Source organism: Monosiga brevicollis, genomic scaffold, assembly GCF_000002865.3.
Source record: "Monosiga brevicollis MX1 MONBRscaffold_14 genomic scaffold, whole genome shotgun sequence".
Taxonomy (NCBI): domain Eukaryota; class Choanoflagellata; order Craspedida; family Salpingoecidae; genus Monosiga; species Monosiga brevicollis.
Genome location: NW_001865051.1, coordinates 1,014,081 through 1,036,979, shown reverse-complemented (window position 1 = coordinate 1,036,979; position 22,899 = coordinate 1,014,081). Strand labels below are relative to the sequence as shown.

The window sequence follows — 22,899 nt, the reverse complement described above, 5'->3', positions numbered from 1 at the left end:
AGTTGCTTGCCTGCTCGTGCTGCTGCTGCATGGGAAAGCGTAAAGAGAGAGAGAGATTGTCAGATAAGGGTTGTCAGACAAAGTAAAACATCTGACAATTGTACAAGAGGATGTCTGACAAAAAGCGGCAAGCACAAAAAGGTTATCCCCTGCGAGGCTCGAACTCACGACCTCAGGTTTATTAGACCTGCGCTCTAACCAACTGAGCTAAGGGGATAATTTGTTGTAGGCTTCGACACTTAAAAGTAAATATAAATGGAAGAGTTTGTTGGGCATCGCGTCAAGGAGTCACCATGTGTAAGACGCGGGATGCATGCTCAACCTTCATGAACGTTCTCCTGACCGTGCAACCCTTGGTGCTCCTTGCTGGCCAAAGGGCAGCCGGGTGAACGGGACCAGACCCTGCCGAGGGTGGGGCTGGCTTTGATGATGTATGATCTCACAGTGCGTGATGCTCCTGCGCTCCCACCAGCCCCGAAAGCTGCTCATGCCTTGGCGTTGACGTCTGTCCACCCCCCCGTCACTGAATTGACACAATTGAATGGGACAACGCTTGACTACGTGCTTGTGCCAGTCCCCGATCCCCGCTCGGCCGATCTCTCTCTCTGGCTCTGTCTATGGCTCTGTCTCTGGCTCTGGCTCTGTTCTCTCTCTCTCTGCCTCGGTCTCTCTGCCTCTATTCTCTCTCTCTCGCGCTCTCTCTCTCTTTCTCTCTCTCTCTCTCTCTCTCAATCCCTCCTGTCCTCACCCTCTCGCCCTTCCTTCCCTGTCTTCCTCAACTCGGTTCGTAACGTCTATACATGCTCTTTTTATTCAAGAAGATGCAGTAAAATCCAAATCACCAATATCTTGACAGTATAAAAGCCAGTGAGTTAATGTCGTAAAATCTGCAAAAGTTGCAGCAGAAGAAGAAAGGTTCCTTTCCTTCCTTTCGCCCAGCCACTCTCTCCATTTCTAAATCGCGCTAAATTTCTTCACCCTCTGACAAAGGCCACTGAATACGTGCATTCTCTTTAAAAACACCATTTGCATCATCATCCTCTACTTTCACCTTGGTTTCGTCACACACCCCACACCCGGTCACTGAGCGTCTCTCTGACTTTGCGTTGACCTCCTGCCCCTCCCTCTGGCGTTCACCCACAGCCAACCCCATTTCTCTAACCTCACGCGGCACTCCTTTCCCGCGCGTCACGGTGCGTGAAACGGCAGCGCCAAGTATCGCCTCACCCTCATGAAAGGCGTCTTGTGAAGTCGATTGAAGATTCAAACCCCCCGCGCACCATCGCTCACCTTGCGCCCCGCCCTTTCCCGCATGCAGGGAGGTCGCGATAAGCATCAGCAGTTAGACGAGTCAACGGTGAGTCCCGTCCCGACCCGGCACAGCAACGCCCCACCCCGCCCTGTCGGTTTTGGTCTGCCATCCCTTGGCACACACACACACACATACATATGCGTCCTTGTCTCTGCTGGCTGCCCAAGAGGCTGCCACTCTCCATCCCTGTTTCTGCCTCTCTCTCTCTCTCTCTCTCTCTCTCTCTCTCTCTCTCTCTCTCTCTCTCTCTCTCTCTATCTCTCTCTCTCTCTCTCTTGACCCCTGAAGCTGAACACACACGAGCACCGCTCGCGCTCACGCTCGCCTCATCTGCTGCCTCTCCCTCTCCTTTCTTTCCCTCGTTGCTCGGGGGCGTTACAATTGGCCGTTGCGCACACCTGATTGGCAGTCGTTTATCACCCTATTCAAAGAGCCACATGCCCGACTTGCTGCTCCCTGCCTTATCTTGTTTTTTTTGTTTTTTTTTCCTGCTCGCCTCTGTACGCTTTGTGACCTTTGCGCCTTCTCGTAGGGATAGAGGCGTGACGGCCATCGTAATAGGCCCTTCTAGCTGAGGCTCCGGGCCCCTGCTTTGCCCCGCGCCCGTGCCCCGCAGACTCGATGCCCGATGCCCGAACCCTGGGCTGATTCACTCCCCGTGTCGACTCGATCCGCCTCGCGCACCACCCACCATGGATGATGTCTCGGATGTGGACTCGTCCTCCATGGGCGTGGATGATCGCAGCCCCTCCTCAACCCGCGGTGGCGTTCCCCAATTCTTGCAAAAACTCTATCGGCTAGCCAACAACGACCAGCACAACCACATTATCAAGTGGAGCGACGACGGCTCCTCTTTCTGGGTGGCCGATATCGCTGCGTTTTCCCGCGATGTCTTGCCCGCTTATTACAAACACAACAACTATGCCTCCTTTGTCCGACAGCTCAACATGTATGGTGCGTACAGACGCACACCTCGTCCTGCTGCTGCACAGTGCCACCCAATCCATAAAAAGATCAGAGGTGATTCGACTTGTCACCATGGCTCATTTGGCCTTCTCCACGATGACCAGGATTCCATCGTAACACAAGCAACAAGGGCAAGGTCATGCCCGGCGTGGGCATGATCGAGCGCTTTAGCAACCCTTACTTCCGCCGTGGGCGTGAGGATCTGCTTCACCTTATCCATCGAAAATCCTCCGCCGCATCCGCCAAAAAATCGCGCACCCCCAACCCTTCCACGCCCGTCATGCAGCAACCGACACAGGAGTTTCAAAGTCGGCAACAACACCTCACTGACCAACGCCTTGTCGCCCTTGAGCGCCAAGTCCAGTTTTTGCACCTTCAGGTTAGTTTTCAGCTCGATGACACACAATTACAATACCAGCCGAGAGCCTTGGGATTGGGCGACGGTCCGCGTCGAACCAGAGTGATCTCGTAGCTGTGCTTGCCGACTTGGCGCAGTCGGTGGTTGAGCCTTCTTGTCTGTGATGCTTGACATGTTGTGGTGGTCAAAAGCAGTTGCTGGCTCTTCAAAATCACCCTGAAACGCTTGCTGCATCGTGTCTCGTTTAGAACCAAGCTTTGGCGGCACAATCGGCTCGGCAACAGGAAAACCTTTCTCAGCTCATGCGGGCGCTCACTCGCATGGGTATTAGTACCGATGCTGACATGCCCGCTCCTCTCACAGCGGCAGCACCCCCGGGCATGTGGCCCAACAGCCACCAGGGTGCATCCTTTGGTGGCGGTGCTGCCGGCGGTGCTACTCCAACTGGTGCCCACAACTTTGGCGCCGGAGGTGGCATGCACGGTAGGTCTCTTCTTCGACACGTCTGAAGTGGCACACCGTCCCTTGTCCCTTGTGCAATATCCCTGACCCCCCCCCCCCCCCCCCGGCAGTATGTCCTCTGGGCACGGCGACCATGGCGGCATGGGCCGCGGCGGCTTTGGCGGGTCTGGCTTCGACGGCGGATCCTCATTTGGACAGTCGGATGTGTCCTTCCGTGGCACTGGCAACATGGACAGCGTCTTTGTCGAAGAAAGTGGTGGCATGGACATTGACGCCATGCTGGCCAGCATTAACAAGACGGATAACGACGGCTTTGTTTCAGTCCAATAATTTCCCCCGTCTTTTTTTTTTTTTTCTGTTTTTCTCGTCTTTCCATACGCCTAGTGGCGCTATTGCATTGCGCCGCCTTCTCCCCTCTCTCCCCTTTAATCCTGCCCATAGTGTGGGCTGTCTCATGCGTGCTGTTGGGCTTGTGGCCTTTCTTCGTTTTTAATTTCGTGCACCGTGATGTTCCGTGTCATTTCTCTTTGCATTTTGCATCCTAATGTCCTCTCGCTTTGCCATCTCTTCTCCTTTGTCTCGGCCCTGGTTCTCTTTCTCTCCTGAGTTGAAAACTGGGTCATTGACGCTTTTCTGCAGATGACACGTCGCACCTTTCTTCCCAAACTCAAACAGGTCAACGGGTCAATTTGGATGGACAAGAGATGGCAGGCCAAACATGCGCCCGACAAAGCGCGGACTGTTCAAAACAGCCCAGAACCTTTGATGGTATGTGGCTGCAGCAACGCGCAGCCAACCACCCGAAATCTGCCACACAGAGAGGGAGGGAGAGAGAGAAAGGCTTTCACTACAAAAATGCACGGCTCGGTTGCTTAATCTTCCTTGCTTTCATCAAACTCAAACGGCGCAGGCGGTGCGGGCTCGTTGGCCGTAGAAACACCGCCTGCCTGCTCAACGCCAGGCTCTGATGTCTCCAAAATAATCTCCTCCTCACCCGGTGTCGTGTCAGACAATACAGTCACATCTCCACGCAGAGGCAACAGCTAAAAGAAACGGGTTGTGTTCAACGAGCAGTGAGCAAAGACATCAGAGGCAGTCATAACGGCATCATGGGCGCCGTCGAGCTCAGCAGAACGGTTTGCAAACGCAAGCGCCTACCACGGGGCGGTAACGGCATCCGTCGGGAATGGACACTACGGGCAGTTGTGCGGCCACAACGCGAGCCGGGTTGGAGAGAAGCTCTTCCTTGGGCTCAGGTTCCGCTGCGACAGGCTTCTCGTCCTCGCCTTCCTTCTTGTCCTCCTTCTCGGACTCGCCCTCAGGCTTGGTATCCATCTTTTCCGCCTCTTGGCGCTTGTTCTTCTACAGGTCGTGCGATTGATGAGAAGGGGGCTCAAGCAAGGTTGATTCTGGCTCAGAGCCATCGCCCAGAGCCAACGCCCCAGAGCCAACGCCCCAGAGCCAACGCCAAACGGCAAACAGATCCTACCTGTAGCCTGTTGGCCTTGTCCGTAATGGAAAGGACGGCAGTCGCGACCTTGTCCTTGCTCTTTTCCTTGGGGGGCTCGGTCATCGGGAAGTATGCATACCTAGCGTATACCACACAGACATCACCAATGAGCACCCCTCCTGATCCAGACAACCCGATTCTTGGAAGCTCAACCCGGACCAACCCAACTACCAGAGCCACTGGAGGAGTTGAGCAGGTGGATGCAACAACCGCAAAAATAGTGCAATAGCCTACTTGGATGGTTCAACAGCTGACAGAATATCAATCTGGGGCATCTTGAGGTCGCCGTTGAGGCAAATCAGGGCCGTGGGCGTCAAGGCCAGAGACAAGAAGTGGGTAAAGGGGAACCAGAACCAAAACTGGGTAAAGACCAGCAGACCGACAATCGACTGATCATCAATGTGTCCGTGGTCACGGCATGGCTGAATGGTAGTATTTTGACCACCGGCATACATGATGCCCATGGCCAGAACGGCACCGAAACGGGCCAGAATGGGCTGGTGTGCTTGGGACGCCACTTCATCAACCTCCTTCTTGAAGGAAGCCACCTGCAAAGCAAATGGGTGTTGACAAGTCGCGTGTGTTGAGCCGGCCCATTTGGATTGAACTTTTTGTTTGTTTGTTTCTGCCACGATCGAATGAGACATGTCACAAACCTTGGGGTGTGTGTTTTGAGCCTGAATGAGGATCATGCCGGTCGCCACATAAGCGCACTGACGCACAAACGGTGTGGCATCCTGGCAAGGTCGTTCGGCACCAGGGAGCACAGCAAAGCAGGTGTCGATTGGAATGAGAGGCTTCAGGTATATCGACGACACACACACACCCCTTCTTTCCTGTCCCCCAAGGCTCGACCCATTGCGTCGTCTGTACCGGCAGAAACGTACCTTGAACATGGGCTCAATCAGGTTGAGGGCGGAGACAAGCCCCGTACCAGCGCAGGCCACGCCGAGCGCCAAGCAGCAGCCACCCCGCACGTGAGGGTTGAAGCTCTCACAGAGCAGCGCGAGCAAGGTGGGCACCTTCTCGGGTGATCTAAATCAAACGATCGAATCGTGAGCCATTTGTCCAGGTGGCTGCGCGCCACCCAGCACATGCGCCTTTGAAACCAACCGAATCATGACAAAGCCAATGGCCACGGCCGCAGCACGGCGCACGTCGTTGCTTGCGTCACTGACAGCGATATGGAGTAGGCTATCAAAAACAAAACCACGCATTGATATTATGGTGCAATGAGTGGGCCTATTTTTTTTTTTTTTTTTTGCTGAGCCTGGCAAACACATTGATGGGATCGACCACGCGCTGTGCCGAACCGTTTGGTGACGTTGTTATCATCGGTGCCGGCGTAGGCCGTAGCCAGCATGTGGCAGCCACCAGCCCGCAGCAGAGGATCCGTGTGCTTGAGCAGAGTGGCAATCATGTCGTCGGCTTGTTCGCGACGACCTTGCTGAATAAAGGCCATACCCAAGGCCAGACCTGGATGTACAACCCATCCCCGGTACGGCCAACCAAAGGCACACACACACTTTAATGAGGTTCAGTCAAAAAGAAAAAAAAAATATGCAATCCACAAGCGCTGTAGAAATGACATGGTTGAGAACATAAGCAAGCACGCAAACCGCACCGCGAATAATCTTTTCGTGCTCAGTGGCCTCGGCGTAGTTGAACATGTGATTGATGCTGTCGTGATCGCCCGTGCCAATCATGTTGAGGCCCATGGCAATACCGGCTGCTTCACCAGCCACGGCACTGTCCATCGCCAGCGTGTTTTGGAGCGCCATTTGCGCATCGTTATCCTGGCAGCCGAGGGCCGCCAAGCCAAGTCCAAGGGCAGCACCGTGCTGCACCACCTCGGTGGATGCACCGACAAGGTACTGTGTCATGTCCGCAAGAACGGCTTGGCCATGACCCGCATGCAGAAGGCCAAAGGCATACAAGCCACCACTGATCTCGTATGGGGACCCACTGCCATCATCACGAGGCAGATAAGGCTCCAAGACCTTGCGAGCTTGGTGTGTGTGCCCCTATTCAGTGTGACGTGCAGTGAGGCGAGGTGGGGGCACACCAACGCACGGACAAAGCCACCCCCCACCGACTTGCGAGCCACGGTACCTTGTGAATCACACCGAGGCCGCTGACGGCGCTAAACTTGGCCCAGTTCTGAGCCTTCATAAGCCAGTCCTTGTTTTCCCTGTTCCCGACCAACCAGTTCATCCAACGACATCAGTAATTTGCCGCAGGCAAGGCGAATATCGACATGTCCCAACACCCTCCCGCAGCCGGAATGATGATTCTTCAGCTGTGTTCGAGCGCGACATACCGAAGGAAGACGTCGCTGGTGGTACCAGCGGACATGAGCATGTGGGCCAACACTACAGCACTATGGCAGATCATTGAGTTGGGGGTCTGATCCTTGAGGTTTTTGAGGAGGAGGAGATCACTGTGGTTGTTGCGGCTCAAAAAGTCGACGTGGAGCGTGAGCGTAATGTCCCCGGACAGAATGCTGTCCATGCGCTTGACAGCGGCAGCAATGTCCTTGTCACCCGTATCGGCACTCTGGTCCATGGCTGTGGTCTCAGCGCCACCGTTCACGGCGGCAGAAAGAGCTGCGCGCACTTGTTGCACAAAGTTTTGACGAGCTCCCTTGTTGAGCTCAAAGCACAGCTGAAAGGCAATCAAACGCTGACAAAACGAAGGAGTCGTAGGTTAACTCAAAGCGCAAGCCACTGCCAAAAACCTTTTTTTTTTCTTTTTTTTTTTCTTTTTAAAAAAAAAACGAGATTTAAAAAAAAAAAACGAGATGAATCAATACTCACATCATCGCCGCCGCGGCCCACCAGGGTATGCAAGAGACTAGCCAGACGATCTGCCTGGCCGAGGGCCACGTGGCAGCGGCAAAGCTCAACATAGTCCGGCTTGGCCACGTTGCTGTACACGTCAGCCAAGATCTCGAGGACCTGCAACAAGCAAGATAGAATTACCGTTCCGGGTCCGAAAAGGCAAATTGAGCGCATTCTTGATCAGAGCAAATTGCTGTGACGAGCTGAAGAATGATCATGCAAGGGGATGGCAGGGCAAGAGAACAACAGCGCCGACCTCATCGCGGAAGGCACGACTGGTAACAAGGGTCATGACGGCATTGAAGGTGTACTCCAGCACGTCCGGTGCATTGTTGGCGGCCGCCAGAGCTTGCTGAATGGTGTCAATGCGACGGGCCTCGAGCGCCACGCCGACGGCCTAATTCGCGAGACGCACCAAGACGAGTTGGAAATCAGGGCACCAAAAAGAAACCCCACCCCGCACCCCCAAATGAAAGAAACAAGCCCTGTGGGTTGAGCTTTGGCTGTGGCAGGCATACCTCGCGGATGTTGTCATCCTTGATACATTGATCAAACATGCGGTCGACGGTGGTCTCCAGGGCGGCTGGCACCTCCTCAGCGCGGCCGGCTTGGCGCAGGGATGAGTAGGTGTCAATGGCCTCGGCTAAGGTGGTTGGCAGATCGAGCATCACGCAGCAGATGCAAAAATGAGAGTTGGAGGGGGGTGAGAGAGCGCATGAGCGATTGCGCGAGATCATCAAGCAGTTGTCGAGCCCAAGCTTTCATGAGGTCGTGCTTCCGTGCCGACGTATGGTCCACTTACAAATGAGCGTGTTGACAAAGAGAGACTGTTCAGAGAGGTCAAAAGCCTTGCCCGCGTGCATGGCGAAGCGAAGCGAGTCTGCCATCGCTCCCAAGTGGTAGTACACCTGGCCAGGCATGGAGTGAGCGCGACCTGGGACAGTGCGAGATGGTACACGACGCAGGCATGATGAGGAGAAAAGCTGACCTTGGCAGCCAGGAGTGCGGCCTTATCGCGCTTGGGAAACATTTCATTCTCATACAACTCCTCACTAAAAAAGGCACATCAAATTGTGATGAGGGATGACTTGAACCCAAAAAGCGGTGGCGGTTGTGCCTTTGCCGTGGTTGAGGGGCAAAACTTACATGGTCGCAATGTCATCCGCAATTTCGGCCCAAAAGTCATCGACAAGCTCCAAAAGCTTTTCAATGCCAAACTCCTAGCAAGTATAGTGTGCCATGACGGGCATGCTGTGCATGAGCGAGCAGGCCGGTGGATGACACGAGTAACATCGACCTTGCGCTCAGTCGGAGACGAAATTCAGAAGGAACAACCAAAAACAGGGGTGTGGCAGAAGGAGACGAGAACGACAGCACAGAGTAGATGGAGCCGCAGAAAAGCGCGCGCGTCCCTCCTTTGCCTCTTTCCTCCCCTGGTCCTTCGCCTCTTTCCTCCCCTGGCTCTTCGCCGGCTGCCACTGCACCGCTCTCGCTCAACCGGTCGTGAAGAAGGATAAAACACGAAAAAAAAAAAAAAAAAAAAAAAAAAAAAAAAAAAAAAGGCAGCGTCACTATTGAAGATACCTGTAGCTGCTGGTCGTCATCGTGGAGCAGCGCGAGCGCGCCACCTGTCAACATGCACCGCAAGCATGCCCATGCATACAGGAACGCACTATCAGCCAAGAAGGGACGCTGGTTGCCGAGGCGGCCTGCAGTCGAGTCAGTGAACATCGTCCACCTCACTTACCCGCCGAGGTGAGTCCAGGCATAGTGCTTGTGTGTTACTGGAGCCGTCAACTCACTGTCGTCACCAAGCAATCCAGCGGCGTGGACCAAGGGACCCGGGGGACCAATGAATCCTGTCGTGCACAAACCGTAGCACACACTGGTCTATCACCCCTCGCACCCTCAAGTCGATCACCGCAGTCAAACGCGTGGTCCTGACGCGGCTGCCCTTTTGAATAGCCGGTTTTGCTGCTGCACAACACAACAAGACCCAAAAACAGTAAACTAACAAAAGAATTCTTGACACTGGCTCTGACTTTTTCTCTCTCTCTGACTTTCTCTTCTCTTCTCTCTCTGCTCTCTGCTTTCTCTCTGCTCTCTCTCTCTGCTTTCTCTCTGCTCTCTCTCTCTCTCTCACTTGTGACCACTAAGCGCCACATATGACACACTTTGAACCAATGGATATTGTAAAGCTTTGGCTTCTGATGATCCGGGGAGCTACATGTGGTAGCAGGGCTATACCTGGAGCAAAACGAGCAAAACGAGCAGCATGCTCAGGGTGAGCCGCCCTCGACGACTTTAGTCACGCTTCAGAAACCACGTCGTAAAAAAACAGGTCGGGCTATGGAAGCCTCTGCTAATTGCGCGCTGACGGCGCCACACAGTCGAGCAGAATGTGCATCGGCAGGAAGCAGACGATGGTCGGCGTGAAACAGGTAGGAGACTAAAAGACATGAGCGAAAGCATTGTTCAGGCACGAGTGGTGGAAAAGACCCTTCATGTTCGACTGTGTTGAGCATTGACGTCAATTGCGACTTCAACCCAAATCGAGGTAGATAAGGCAGGTGAGCCCTTCGATTAAAATTGGCAGGGACTGGACGTCAACTGTTAATAAATATGAAGACACAAGACATGCTCCGACGAGTCGTCGTCTCGCAGGGCGCCAGTAGGGCGCCGGAAACTGGTCAAGACGGAAGTACAAGGTGTGCCCAACCAAATTGATCATGCCAGCAGCGGCGAGGCAGACTGCGCGGCGAGCGGGGTGGGAAGCCCGAAAAAGCCATCCGAGTCAAACGCCAGAAGCGCATCGTTTTCAAAGTGATGCAAACACGTTTGAGGGGGACCAGGAATGAGGGTATGCGGTGAGGGAGCCGCTGATGGCACGGACACCAGAGCACGCGGCGCCGCGTGTCCACCCGAAAAGTCGACTAGTGCGCTGCCATGGCCGTCACAGCTCAGCAGTGCTCGAGTAGCGTTGAAGCGCAGGTGACCGACGGCACCCAGCCCCGTCAGGTGAAATTGCTGCAAAGGTCGCGTGGCCATGCGCACGTCCCAGAGGGCGACGGCGCCTGCGTCGTGCCCCGTTGCCAGGGTCTGTGCGTCGAGCCAGCAGTGACCATAGGCCGTCGACGCCATGTGCAACCGCACACCAGCGCGGCCCGTGTCACACAGGTCTCGGAGCTCCAATTGATTGTTGTCCAGGGCCACAGAGAACGTGTTGAGCGACTGCGGTCGCCATGCCAAGCTGGCCACGGCCTCGGAGAGGTGCTGACGATACACGCAGCTCGAGAACTCGGTGCGTCGGCGTACTGATTCAGTGCGCCCCAGGTCCAAGCACCGCACCACCCCCGAAAATCCACCCAAGAGCAACAGGGGTCGACTCGCGTTGCGCTCAAGCTGCTGCAGAACTCCGTCCGTTTCCTTGCTCCAGACGCAGCGCAATTCTCCATCGGTTGGTCGGAAAAGCCGTAGTTTGGTACCGGCCGCCACATACAAGTGCACAGCGTCCGTCGTCGTGTGCAGCGCCATACTACGCACGTGTTGCCCAACCCGGACGCTGGCAGCGCTACGAAAATCACCCGTGCGGCAGTCCAAGCGAGCCACCACCAAGCGATTAGGCTGGCATACCCGATCTGCAACAAACTGACTGTCTGGCAACATGCTACTCATGGCGACCAGCGCCGTGCCGCTGGGCGAGGCTGGTGTGCGTGGCGTTGGCGGTGGCGAGGCGTCTGTACTTGAGCTTCCTCCCTCATCGCCATGATCTGTGTTGTCGTCTTCGTCGCTGGTCTCTAGAGCGGTCACCCATCGCCATCGCGGAACCAATACATGTAAGATCAGACCGCCACTCGGGGGCACATCGCATGATCAACTGCGAGTCGGGATGTGCCCACTTACCCGATGGCAGGCAAAAAGCATTCTCAAAGAGGTCCGTAACACTTTTGTGATCCGCGGGCAGCTCTTGCAGGCGCCCCATGGGACATAGCATGCCGGCGGCGTGTTCTGAGGCAGAAGGGCGAGTCAACAAAATGTCATTATGCCATCCGCCAGCACCAGCGAGATGCGTCAACGTCAATCGCCCCCAATGTGACCGGGCCTTACCGCCATCCAATGGACACCACACAGAAGTCTTGACACTAGACTTGCCCGAGATGCGGAAGCGACGTCGCTGCGTGCCCGTTTCAATGACATGGCGTTAGCTGGAAGAATGTACCAGGAAAAACCGCATTGCTATTCGACACTGGCCGGCTAGCAAGGCGACAGGCACTCAAGGCTGTGCCAACGAACATACCGCCATCCAGGGGGACGCCCGACGGCGCACCAGCAGCCGATCGGCTTGCAGGCATGATGGGTTTCGCGGCATGGAACTCGTCAGGCCGGACGGAGGATCGAGCAGGTTGGTTGCAGTCGCTTGGTGGTACCGTTGGCGTTGGAGGTGGCTGGCCAGCTGAGCCACACGCGAGCGCACTGCCAGCTGCTCCGAAGGTGTCAGTGCGTCAGCTTCTGCCAATGTCCCACACAAAAACGCAAGTTGATGAGCTTTATCAGCTACCCACGGTATCATGAAGCCAGGCTCGTGCTTGATCGCATTGAAGGTGTGTGTGTGTGTGTGCCACGTACCTGAGCCTGACGAGGCGGCCTGGAAACGAGCCGCTAGCATGAACTGAAGGTGATGAGGCAAGCTGGCAAAGCCTGAACCGTTTGGGATGGGCACAGACGCCGGGGCGGGGCGAAGAGCTGGGGAGACGAGTCCTGGCGCCACCCGGGAGGCTTGAGGAGCCACAGATGTTGGCATGGCATGAGTGGGAGCGGCCTGCAGCTGGGCGTCATCCCAGCTGGTGTAGGAGGAAGACAGCGTCGGAGATGAGGCACTCTCGTTTTCCGACGCAGACGAGAGAATCGTGGAATCTCGGGGCGAGGCCACAAGAGGCGCTGCAGATTCGGCGGATTCAATGGCCAGTGTGTTCACGTAAAAGGAGGGCAGGCTCATGAGCGAGCCGGGCCAATCAAGTGGGGAGCCGGCGTCGGGGATTGGCAAGCCAGCGTCGCGCGATAGCATTGCCCCGCCTATTTCACTGTGGGCAGCCATGGCTCAGACCGTGCTTGCGCGCAGTGGGTGCGCGTCTGAGGGGTTGGTTGGCGGTGCAGGGGCGACACAAAGACGCCAGCGACGACAGAGAAATGGCGCTTTATTTTAGTGTCCGCCAACGGTTGTGTCCCGTGGCAAGGGCCAACGTGCATGCCCTTGCGCCACTGCCCGCTGCGCCCGTGGGCGAGCCCCCCATAGTCATTGTCATTGGGAGCAGCGACCGCATAGTAATAAAGGAAGAGTGCGGCACCATGGCCAAGGTCATAGACAGATTGCGCTCGACTGGTGCCGCACCAGATGTCACGATGTCACAAATTGTGAAAAAAAAACATCATATGGGTTTGACATCTTGACATCTTGAGTATGAGTACGACACATTCATTAGGGCGAGAAGTGAACCAGATGGCGCTTGATCGTGGGGACTGCGACATGTGTCTGCCGCGTAACAGGTTGACAGCGCTGGTGGACTCGTGGCTTGAAGTTTCGTGCCCCACGCTGGAACTTTCGTCATTTCTTTCGTGTGCATGCTGTGTTTTGAAGAATATGAGTCATTGGGACCCAGAGCCGAGGCATGCACTTTCGCACGCGTCTTGAACATCCCTCAAAACATGAGCGCGGAGTTGAGGTCTCGTGGGGCTACTCACAACCGTTGTTTGTCTTGGCAGCATCCACATGTGATGATCCCTGAACCCTGTCCTAAACTCTGTCCAATTCAACCACGCACTTCGTGTGACAGCACTTCTCACCTCTCTTTTCATGTTAAAGCGATCCATGGGACCATGCCCACCAGCCCCCACGCCCAACAATCCTCTCAACCCCCCGCCAACTTCATCCATACCCCTTCCAAGACCTCCCTCCCGAGCTGCCGCCATCGAGACGGCGTCTCTCTCTCGAAATCTCTCTCGAAATCTCTCTCGAAATCTCTCTCTCGAAATCTCTGTCTGTGTGTCTGTCTGTGTGTCTGTCTGTCTATGTGAAACAACAAGGAGGAGTGTCGATGTCAGAAAACAATGTCAGAAAGACCAAGACCGTTTTTTTTTTTTTCCATTCAACAAGCGCCAACTTGATTTGGCGGGAGAAAGGGCATGGTGGTTGCAAAGGGACGAACGTGATCTCGGCGCGGGAGCAGCTCGGGTCAAGAGGATTGCACTGAGGTGGAGCGACCTTACTGTTTGTGATTGTTGTCATGGAGCAGCCGCAAGATTACGTGACCCTCGACCACTTGCTGTCGCCCCCCGCGCGCTCAGACGCCGCGCCGTCCGCCGCTCGCAGTCAAGGCACGAGCCTCAGCACGGGCGAACACGCCACGCCCCCAGGCTCGCCCCTGGGCGCCAACTCTGAAACATCCCCGTTGCTGTTTCAGAGATCTCTGCGCACAGCCTCTGTAGCATCTGCGACTGGAACCCCAACGGCTGCCACGATGAGTGCCGCGTACGTTTCTGCTCTGCTCGCATCAATCCAATCGCTGCGCCGCCGTGACAAGAGGAAGCATACCTTTGACTCACGCCAGTCGATGCCTGTATGAATCTCTGATTCGCTACAGCTCCTCCAATCAGGAAACTCCTTGCAAGATGGCAAAGCTCCAGGCAACTTCGCAGGAAGAAACGGCTAGCCAGCCGCGCAAGAGCCTTCCCCCCGAAATTCAACGGATGGTCGAAGAGAAGCGCCGCCGGGCAATGCTCCTTCGCAAGTATGACCCTTGGTACCCGAGTAATCAGCCTAGCCGTCTCGATTCTGGGACAAGCGCGTTGGAATGCATCTCAATCAAAAATCATCTGCCCTTGTCTGCTACGTGACATCACCAGCATTCGCGGACAAACTGCGGCAACTGGCGTACCAACCTCGATTGAGAAGCTGGAACAGGACCGCTCTGCCGTGTTGCAGGATGCTAAAAAGCCGCCCACGCTCTCAAAAGAGCAAGAACGCGTCAGTCTACAGCGCGCCCTCCGTGTGAAGCTTGTGCATCTGCAACCCCGACCTCTTTCACAGCCAGCCAGCCCCGTTCCTCATGGCCCGCCTGAATCTGCCGCACTGCTGTGCATTACGGATGTTCGCTGACGACACCTCAGGTGGTCACAGCAGCTTTGGCCGGACGCAACATCTTTCTGACAGGTTCTGCTGGTGTGGGCAAGTCCTTTACCCTGCGCTACGTCGTCGATAAGCTGGCCAGCGTACATCGCAAAATCTTTGTCACCGCTACTTCGGGTAAGTCTGCCTCTCGCTGTCCGCGAATAGCAGACCCACAAGCTCTTGTGCCAGTGCTTTGCCTGAATTGTGGTTGGTGGCACTCGGTGGGCAGGAATTGCTGCTGTCAATCTGGACATGGGATCCATCGGTACCTCTACGATCCACAGCTATGCTGGCATTGGCTTGGGCAAAGACAATGGACACATCATCTACAACAAACTGATGGCACCCTTCAAGAAGAACGAGAACAAGAAACGACCCTCGAAAAATTCAGTATGCTGTTATTCTTCGCTTCATGCACACGTGCACTGGTGTCACAGCACCTGCCTCTATGAGGGCTGCATTGACTCTGACTGACCCCAGCAACGTTTGAGATCTTTCCTCACTCTCAAGCAATGTTTGTGCTTAGGCGGTGGAGCGTTGGCGCGCGACCCACGTCTTGGTGGTTGATGAGGTCTCCATGCTCTCCGCCGAGCTGCTGTCCAAACTCGACCTGATTGCCCGACGCGTTCGCAACATCAACCGCCCATTTGGGGGCATCCAGCTGATTTTCACCGGCGACTTTTGCCAACTACCGCCCGTGCCCGACTTCATTCCATGCCCTTTCTGCAATGAACCCTGCCCTTTCAAGGGTGAAGCCGACAAGGTCAGAGGATGTGAAGGGCCTGCTGAGCCACCGCATCATCGGCACCTTGCGGCGGTCCTCCCCACGCTCACCTGCGCACGCCTCGGCATTTCAATAGCTGACAACATTACACACGTGTGAAGTCTGCAAGAAGGAATATGACCCCGCAACACGGTGCGGGTGGCCGCCGCAAACTTGTTCCCCAAGCTCCACGGGGGAACGAGGAAGCATGTACCCAGCATGATTCCCTCACGCACGCCTGTTTTGTTTGTTGTGCTTGTGCTTTGTTCAAATCTAGCTACTGTTTCGAAACAGATCCAAGGGGCATCAACGTGTGGGACACGTGCAATTTTGAGCTGCATGAGCTGACCCAAGTGTTTCGGCAATCTGATCAGGAGTACGTATGCGATGGTGCTGATCCTGGTTTATGGCTCTGGAAGATGTCTGACTTGATTTCATGATTCGACGTGTAGGTTTATCTCCGTGCTGCAAAATCTCCGTCGCGGTGAAGTTCAACCCAAAGACGTGGAGTTTTTGTATCGATGTCAACGACCTTTGCCAGTCAGTCCCATTCGGCCCACCAAGCTGTACACCACCAATGTGAATGTTGATGACGGTCAGTAGTTGTCTTGTCTTGGGGCCTGCTGTTCCGTGCACTTGGACACATACCCGTCCCCCCCCCAACGTTTTTGGTTTGAAAAACTCATCTCTATGCTGTGCACTCTTGTGTATGCGAGTCGATTGCTAGAAAACAAAATTTTCTTCTCCAAGCTTACGCATAAGCAGCATGAATTCGTGTCGTACGATGAGTTTGGAGGCGGCCCAAAGGGAGAGCGGATGCTCAAGGCCCTTGCACGCGACTGCGCAGCACCAACTCATCTTCATCTCAAGAAAAATGCGCAGGTGGGCATGCGAGGGGCCTGCTTCCCTCGCGCGCTGGCCACACCGCTAATAGAACACTGTGGGACGCCTCGTGGCTAGGTGTTGCTGCTGCGCAATTTGGCGCTTAAGCAAGGGCTGTGCAATGGCTCACGTGGAGTGATCGTGGACATTGTGCACCACACCAAGCTTAAAGAGCACAGCGTTTATGATGAGCCTCTATCGCCGGAAGGCGTCAATGTTGGCAAATGGTTGGCCACGCAGCCCATGATACCCATTGTGCAGTTTGAGAACGGCACGCTGGTGCCAATTGGGCCAGCACCATGGGAGTCTCGATTGGATCGGAACACGTTTGCACGCCGCACGCAAATCCCACTGCGTCTGGCTTGGGCCATGACAGTGCACAAGTGAGTTGCGCTTGGCGGCATGGCTCGCTGTGGTGCAGGCTTTGATGCCGATATACGGGTCAAGGTCGGCAGCTTTGGAGAAGAGCCTTTTGACCACATCATTTTTTCTTTTTTTTTTTTTTTTTTTCCCTTTCGGGCCGCCGTGCAGATCGCAGGGCATGTCACTGGATAAGGTCCAAATCTCATTGTCCAAAATCTTTGCAGCGGGCCAGGCATACGTGGCCTTGTCTCGATGCCGAACGCCCGAGGGTTTGGAGCTGGACCATTTCAATGCGGAAGATGTGTATGCAGATGCGCGCGTCTTGGCATTTGTGGGTAAGCTGCGGCGAAACGACGCGACGTCACAAGCCAATGCAGCGTTGACGGCTGCCGACTCGGCGCTGTCAGCAGCACGAGAGTTGAGCAGCTCGGAAGCCTCCGGGATTGAAAATAGCACGGCCAAGCAGCCCATTGATGCTGCTTTGTCAGGTGATCCCGAGAAAGCAGAGGAGCCGGTGGCAGCGGAAGAATTTGTGCCGTCCACACCAGAGAGCGTATTGATGATGTCCAGTCCACAAGCGACCACGCCAGCGCCCTCTGGTGACTTGGCCAGCTGGCGCATGCAGATGATGCATCTGATGGCCGAGGCCCAAACATTGGGCTTGAGCTTCGAGGTGCGTTGATATCTGCCAAGATCGAAGCAGCATCCTAGATGCGTGGGGTCGATGCCCCCACCGTTTCCTCTCTCCCTCTTCCTCTCTCCCTCTTCCTTTCTCCCTCTTCCTCTCTCTCTCATTTCGTGGACGGGGGCTGGGTGCTGCGCTGTCGCGTGTTTAGGAGGCGCTGGCTTCGGTGCGCCGGGCGTGGGAGGAGGCACGTCATTTCGAATCGGCTTGAAGCTGGGCGCGCACGCGAGCTGCGCATTGTTCATAAGCCTGTGTGCAACAAGTGTCGACCTGAGTGAAGAAGCGAAGAGGCGCATCAAGTCAGAGCATGGCACCCTGGAACGTTTGTCTTACCTCGATGACGGCGCGACAGGCGTCTTCATTGTAGTTGGACTTGGCCAAGCACGTCTGAATAGCGCAGGCCTTGCGCTGGCAATCTTCCGCCAAGCGACGTTGCAGCTCTGCATCCTCCACGGGCCCCGCTGCCATCGTCCTGAGTGGATCAGTGACTCGAAGTTTCTTGTTTTTTAAGAAAAAAAGAGGGGGAGCCACGCTTCTCCTTTTTTAAGAAAAAAAAAGGGGGAGTATCACGCTTCTCCTTTTTTAAATCATAATAATCTGACAATTGAACCGATGATGTTTGTCTGACAATCGTTGGTGATTACATGTGCGCCCACCGGTTGGGGTGGGGGGAACGGGACAAACGGCAGCCGGTGCAAGCCGCGCAGGGGGGCAGCGCGGTACAGGGCAGCGCGATACAACATAGGGCAGCATAGGGCAGGGGGAGGGATGAGGGATGTGTGTCAAGAGGATCATTGACCCAATGCTTCTGAAAAGAAAAGATAAATACATGTAAATCAGTGAGTCAGTTGACGTCCCAGAACGCGACGCAACACACACACACACACACACACACACACACACTGTAGTGACGTGCATTTGTACAGGGGAGGGGGGCGTCAAGACGAAACGGCAGCGTCAGGTCATCAACAAGAGTTCCAATTGCGGATCGGGTTGTGCAGCAGCTGGGTGGGATCACTTTCGTCTTGCGGCTGTAGGTGACGAGTTTGTGGCGTTGAGCAGGTACGCCGTGCCGTCTGATGCGCCATACAGTGAGCTGGAGCCGCGGTCCGCCCACCTGGCAGGCTGCCGCTCCACACACACACACACACACACTCACACACATATACGCCAGGGTTCTGTTGCGTTTCAAGTGCCAGCTGTTTGTGGTGGACCTGATGATTGCAGCATCAGTCCAAACCTTCTCCCATTCTTCCATCCATCCGTGGCGCTGCCGTTTCGGCGGACTCATGTCTGGCTTGTTGCCATCTACACTTCTCGGTTGCTGAACCCGCGCGCAGACTGCAGCCCAAGTGTGGAGGCGTGCTTTTGGTGAACAAACGCCAAAATGAGTATGCGCAAGAGCTCAAAAAAGTTGTCGGCAGCCTCCGGCTCCATGGCCGGCGGCTCCTCGGATGATCTCTCTCTCATCGGTGCCGGTAACTTTTACGATGTCAACGGCTACAAGCCCGTTCTCAAGCGCATCAACCTGGGTCCAAAGCGCGGCGAAGAGTTTGTTAAAATGCTTCACGAACGGTGCGTCAATCACCTGCCACGCCACCCCCGCTGCGCAACGCGCCGCCGGCTCAACCTCTACACATATGCTCAACCCCTCTTCGCAGCGCGAGCATTGAGAAAGAGTACAGCAAAAAGCTCCAGGCCTTTGCCGACCGCTGGGATGAGCGCGTCAACCAAAAGACCTATGAAAAGTACACGCTCAGGGATGCCTACATGGCCATCCTCGATGAGACGCGTGCCATTGCCGATATCCACACCAGTCTGAAGGTACCATCTTGACTTCTCGCCACAGCCCCCCTCCCACACACACACACGCACCCTCACCTATCCATCACCACCCGGTTTTGCTCATGCATGTACGCGTGCAACATAGGAGGCGCTGTGTGATCCTTTCAAAGAAAAATTTGAGACTTTCCGCAAGGAACATTACCCCAAAAGCATCCTCCACTACAAGCCTTGGAAGCGCGCCCACTCTGTCCGTCATGCTTGACCCACCTCTCCGACTCCCTCTTGAAATGCAGATGATCAGAGTCCAGTCCCCCTGTCTCACCTCTTTGCACCCCTTCATCCGCGCCCCACATGGTCCAGGCTTTTGAGAAGGGACAGGCTTCATGGGCTTCCATCAAGGGCAAGATTGACAAGCACCGTGCCAACATTGACAAGCAAGATCAGGTGGGTGACTTCCCGCCACTGCGCTCCTCAGCCCCATGGTCACCACGGCCACACGTGCCCGCACCTCGCTGACCTCACACCCGCGCCCTGCATGCCAATCCCGCATAGTTGATTGCCCAGCTGCAAGAGCAGCGCGCGAGCATGGGCGCCACTGAGAAGCTCGAGTCGCAACTGAACAAAGTAAGTCGCTACCCAAGCCTCGCGAGCTGCCAATTCGGTCAGTGCGGCCTGATAGTTGGCGCTTGCCGTTTTCTTAGGCCGAGGCATCCAAAAAGAAATCCCTGGCTAAAATGCGCCAACGCATCCAGGACATGCGCAACGGTCTTACCACTTCATATCGACGAGCGGTACGACCTAAGATCCTCGAACCGCTTGCCTGCCTAGTATTATTTGCACTTGCCGGTCCTTCTGGGCGCATCGATTCACTTTCAACGGCTGCACCCCAATATAGATGGAGGTGGAGTTTAATCGTTGCCAGGAAGAAGAAGGCCGTACGATGCTTCCTTGTCGTTCCTTTCGAGCACCCAGCCTCCTTGGTGGGCCTATGAAGACATTTCCGCAACACTTGTTCATTGTTATTGAATGCTTGCAATGGTCCTTAGAACGCATTCAATTTTTCAAGGAGATGATGCTTGAATACCACGCCAAATCGGATATCATGGCCCGGTATGTACCGCTGGCCAGTTCTCAGACACACGAAAATACAGGCGAGCAGCCTTTGACTTATTGTTTTTTGTTTTTGTTTTTTGAAAATGCAGTCTTCAATCTTCACATGCCGCTCTTCTGGAAGTTATCAACATTATCAACGTCCCCGCTGATCTTGCCAAGTACGCTCCAACAGCCTGGCCCTTGAGCTTTCCGACTTGATTGTTTCCGAGTCACCTTGAGCCATCTCGAATCTTGGATCGCGCTCATCACAGGACTGTGCACATTCTCTTAGCTTCTCCAAAGATTTTGGCGTCGACATGCCCATGCTTATTCCCGATGATAACGGCCACTGGTGTGTTTGGGCGATCCCTTGCCGGCTTGTTCATCGCAGTCCTGCTACCAAAAGAACTTCCAGGGGAAACTTGACTGCTCCCACCCCACGAGGCCTCACCACATGCTTTGGCTGTGCTACCAGGGTCTTGGAAGGCACCAATGACGTGTATACCGCACCCGCCGCAACAACCGTACCCGTATCCCGTCAACCCACCCAAGTCTCCATGCCCACAGGAGGTAGCCGCGTTTCAATCCAGGTATGGGTTAGACACGCGGCATGCGCCACCCGACCTTGGCTCATAAGCCATGTCGAGCTGACCACCACCCGTATTGCCACGCGCTGTGTAGGTGGATGAGGAGCCTGCCCCGCCACCACCCGCACCACCCGCACCAGCACCAACTGCGGGTGCTGTGGCTCCTCCACCAGCCCCTATGCCACCGCCTGCTCCGGCCACGGAGCAGCCACCACCGCAATATCAAGAACATCACTCAGGTTTGCATATGTACATTGACTTGACGGGGCCTTTACCTCAAACAGTGGCTTACACATCATCTGAGGACTGCCGTGTGCGCTTGTGATAGATGCCAGTCCCACGGAACCAAGTCAACTCTCTGCAGGCTCCCGCGTTACCGCCCTCTACGATTATGCTGCCAATGTGCGTTAAAGACAGAACTTGCTTTTCGATGTCCTTAAGCCCGTCAAAACTTGATTCACCTGTCGTGATCTGCCCTTTGTGCCTGCGCAGAGCCCTGATGAGCTGAGTTTTGAGTATGACGATGAGCTAGAACTTCTCGAGCAACCCAACGATGTACGGTTTTTTGTTTTCCTTTTTGCCTTCCGAAGCTTGATTGGCCCCTGGCGTTTTGATTCACTGTTACCTGTCCTAGATTGATGCGGGCTGGTTGAAGGGCAAGCTGATTAGCACCGGCGAAGTGGGCATCTTTCCTGGTATGTCGCCTACGCCCAATGTGCACCTTGGCACCGTTCAAAGGAGATTCGCATTCATGAAATTGTGTCTATTTGCCAGCCAACTACGTGGAAAAAAGTGTTCTCTAAGTGACAAGACTGGCGTCACCAACAGGGACGTGCGTTTGATGTTTCCTATCGAGTATTTCTCAGGCGCGCGTGACGATGCATAAGATTTGGGATCCCCCCACCTGTGATTTCATACCTGAAGAACGGTATCGGTATCGTGCAACAAACGTCTGGATGAGCACAGATGTGTTTGTTTATGTTAAGAGATGCACGCACACAGGCAGGACGTTTCATTAAATTTGGTCGTCTTTTCTTTTTTCTTTTTCTTTTTCCTTCTTTTTCTACTCTTTTCGGGAGCAGAACTGTTGCAATGATGGCACGCAGTGGCTCGTCCACGCGAGGCTGATCAATCAACGTCGTTATAGGGCAGGGTTGATGAGAGAGGACGGTCGAAAGGGTGGACCTAGCACTTGAGCAGCTCGACGTCAAACTCAAGGTCGGCATTCTTGGGAATGTCTGGGGGCGCACCGCTCTTGCCATAACCAGCTGCGGAAGGAATGACCAAACGACGCTTCTCGCCAATCTTCATGCCAGCCACGCCGATGTCCCAGCTAGAAGGGAGAGCACGGCAATACAGGACAAGTACAGATAGGCAGTGAGGACCCAAGCAGGGTGAGTGAACAAGGAGCGACCGGTCATTTCTTTAGAATAGGCAACGTACCCAGCAATGACTTCACCGCGACCGAGCTTGAAGCCGATTTGACCGGCATCAAACTGCTTGCGGTTCTTTACAAGGCGACCACGGTAGCGGACCTGAACCTTGTTGCCGCGCGCTGCCTCCTTGCCCTTGCCTTCCTGGACAACGTAAGCCTTGACCCCTGTCAAAAAAACAAAGACGATGATACATTCACACAGCCAAGAAGATGAGGGGTGGTGGGGTAGCAAGGTCAACCACGAGAATGTAGAATCAAGGGATATCCATCCCCATGCGCTCGTGCGCTGGCGTACCGCGGGAAAGGTTGAGGAGCTTGGGGCCCTCGGGCTTGCTCTTCTTGGACTGGGGCTCAGCGGCGTCCTTGGCCGCACGCTTGGCCGCGGCCTCCTTCTGTTGCTGCTGCTGTTGTTGCTTCTGCTTCTGCTTCTGCTGCTGTTCCTTCAGCTTGGCCTGCTGAGCCTTGAGCGCAGCCTCTGCCTCGCGCTTGGCGAGCTCTTCGTCGTCATCGTCCTCATCCTCCTCGTCTTCTTCCAGCTCTTCCTCGTCCTCATCCTCATCATCCTCATCCTCTTCTTCCTCCTCCTGACGGAAAAACAAACCAAGGCATAATGGGGCAGGAGTGGAACAGGGGTGAGGTAGGAGTTGAAACGGAGACGAGCGAATTTGAAGGCCATTCCAGAGGTCAAAAGCTG

General features: G+C 55.0%; 5 protein-coding genes across 5 annotated transcripts in view; 2 read left to right on the top strand and 3 right to left on the bottom strand.

Moving 5' to 3' along the window:
* The first annotated feature begins 1,317 nt into the window (after positions 1–1,317).
* On the top strand, positions 1,318–3,722 carry MONBRDRAFT_37599 (uncharacterized protein). The gene is made up of 5 exons (XM_001746954.1): positions 1,318–1,357; positions 1,845–2,266; positions 2,383–2,657; positions 2,885–3,123; positions 3,209–3,722. Exons 2-5 carry the CDS (start codon positions 2,005–2,007, stop codon positions 3,426–3,428), a joined length of 996 nt encoding a protein of 331 aa, XP_001747006.1. The 5' UTR covers positions 1,318–1,357; positions 1,845–2,004; the 3' UTR covers positions 3,429–3,722.
* A 47-nt stretch (positions 3,723–3,769) lies between these two features.
* On the bottom strand, positions 3,770–9,217 carry MONBRDRAFT_32955 (uncharacterized protein; the record flags this gene model as incomplete). Its single annotated transcript, XM_001746844.1, has 19 exons — positions 3,770–4,141; positions 4,257–4,460; positions 4,588–4,687; positions 4,843–5,156; positions 5,265–5,345; positions 5,496–5,643; positions 5,722–5,802; positions 5,922–6,084; positions 6,233–6,632; positions 6,721–6,799; positions 6,929–7,290; positions 7,425–7,565; positions 7,705–7,845; positions 7,967–8,091; positions 8,251–8,356; positions 8,437–8,500; positions 8,595–8,668; positions 9,033–9,076; positions 9,196–9,217. 19 exons carry the CDS (start codon positions 9,215–9,217, stop codon positions 3,971–3,973), a joined length of 2,820 nt encoding a protein of 939 aa, XP_001746896.1. The 3' UTR covers positions 3,770–3,970.
* Positions 9,218–10,175: 958 nt separating this feature from the next.
* MONBRDRAFT_26558 (uncharacterized protein) lies at positions 10,176–12,543 on the bottom strand (the record flags this gene model as incomplete). The annotated part of the gene is made up of 5 exons (XM_001746843.1): positions 10,176–11,245; positions 11,352–11,456; positions 11,556–11,622; positions 11,746–11,957; positions 12,075–12,543. 5 exons carry the CDS (start codon positions 12,541–12,543, stop codon positions 10,176–10,178), a joined length of 1,923 nt encoding a protein of 640 aa, XP_001746895.1.
* Positions 12,544–18,693: 6,150 nt separating this feature from the next.
* On the top strand, positions 18,694–21,656 carry MONBRDRAFT_26556 (uncharacterized protein; the record flags this gene model as incomplete). Its single annotated transcript, XM_001746953.1, has 15 exons — positions 18,694–18,881; positions 18,968–19,130; positions 19,237–19,338; positions 19,452–19,535; positions 19,644–19,715; positions 19,793–19,882; positions 19,987–20,026; positions 20,138–20,201; positions 20,294–20,362; positions 20,476–20,535; positions 20,659–20,773; positions 20,865–21,009; positions 21,099–21,172; positions 21,263–21,325; positions 21,405–21,656. The coding sequence occupies 15 exons, from the start codon at positions 18,694–18,696 to the stop codon at positions 21,654–21,656; spliced, it is 1,581 nt and encodes a 526-aa protein (XP_001747005.1).
* Positions 21,657–21,775: 119 nt separating this feature from the next.
* MONBRDRAFT_32953 (uncharacterized protein) overlaps positions 21,776–22,899 on the bottom strand; it is a gene marked incomplete at its 5' end in the record, with an annotated part of 1,559 nt that continues 435 nt past the window's right edge. Inside the window, 3 exons of the mRNA XM_001746842.1 lie at positions 21,776–22,103; positions 22,214–22,370; positions 22,501–22,789. Of these exons, the coding sequence (XP_001746894.1) occupies positions 21,956–22,103; positions 22,214–22,370; positions 22,501–22,789 (594 nt within the window). The 3' untranslated portion in view covers positions 21,776–21,955. The remainder of the gene's footprint in view (positions 22,104–22,213; positions 22,371–22,500; positions 22,790–22,899) is intronic.

Excerpts from the sequence above, each read along its gene's own strand:
- MONBRDRAFT_37599 (XM_001746954.1), top strand. The coding sequence starts at position 2,005 with ATGGATGATGTCTCGGATGTGGACTCGTCCTCCATGGGCGTGGATGAT. Across the intron at positions 2,267-2,382 it reads CCGACAGCTCAACATGTATG|GATTCCATCGTAACACAAGC; the intron begins GTGCGTACAGAC and ends CACGATGACCAG. Across the intron at positions 2,658-2,884 it reads TCCAGTTTTTGCACCTTCAG|AACCAAGCTTTGGCGGCACA; the intron begins GTTAGTTTTCAG and ends TGTCTCGTTTAG.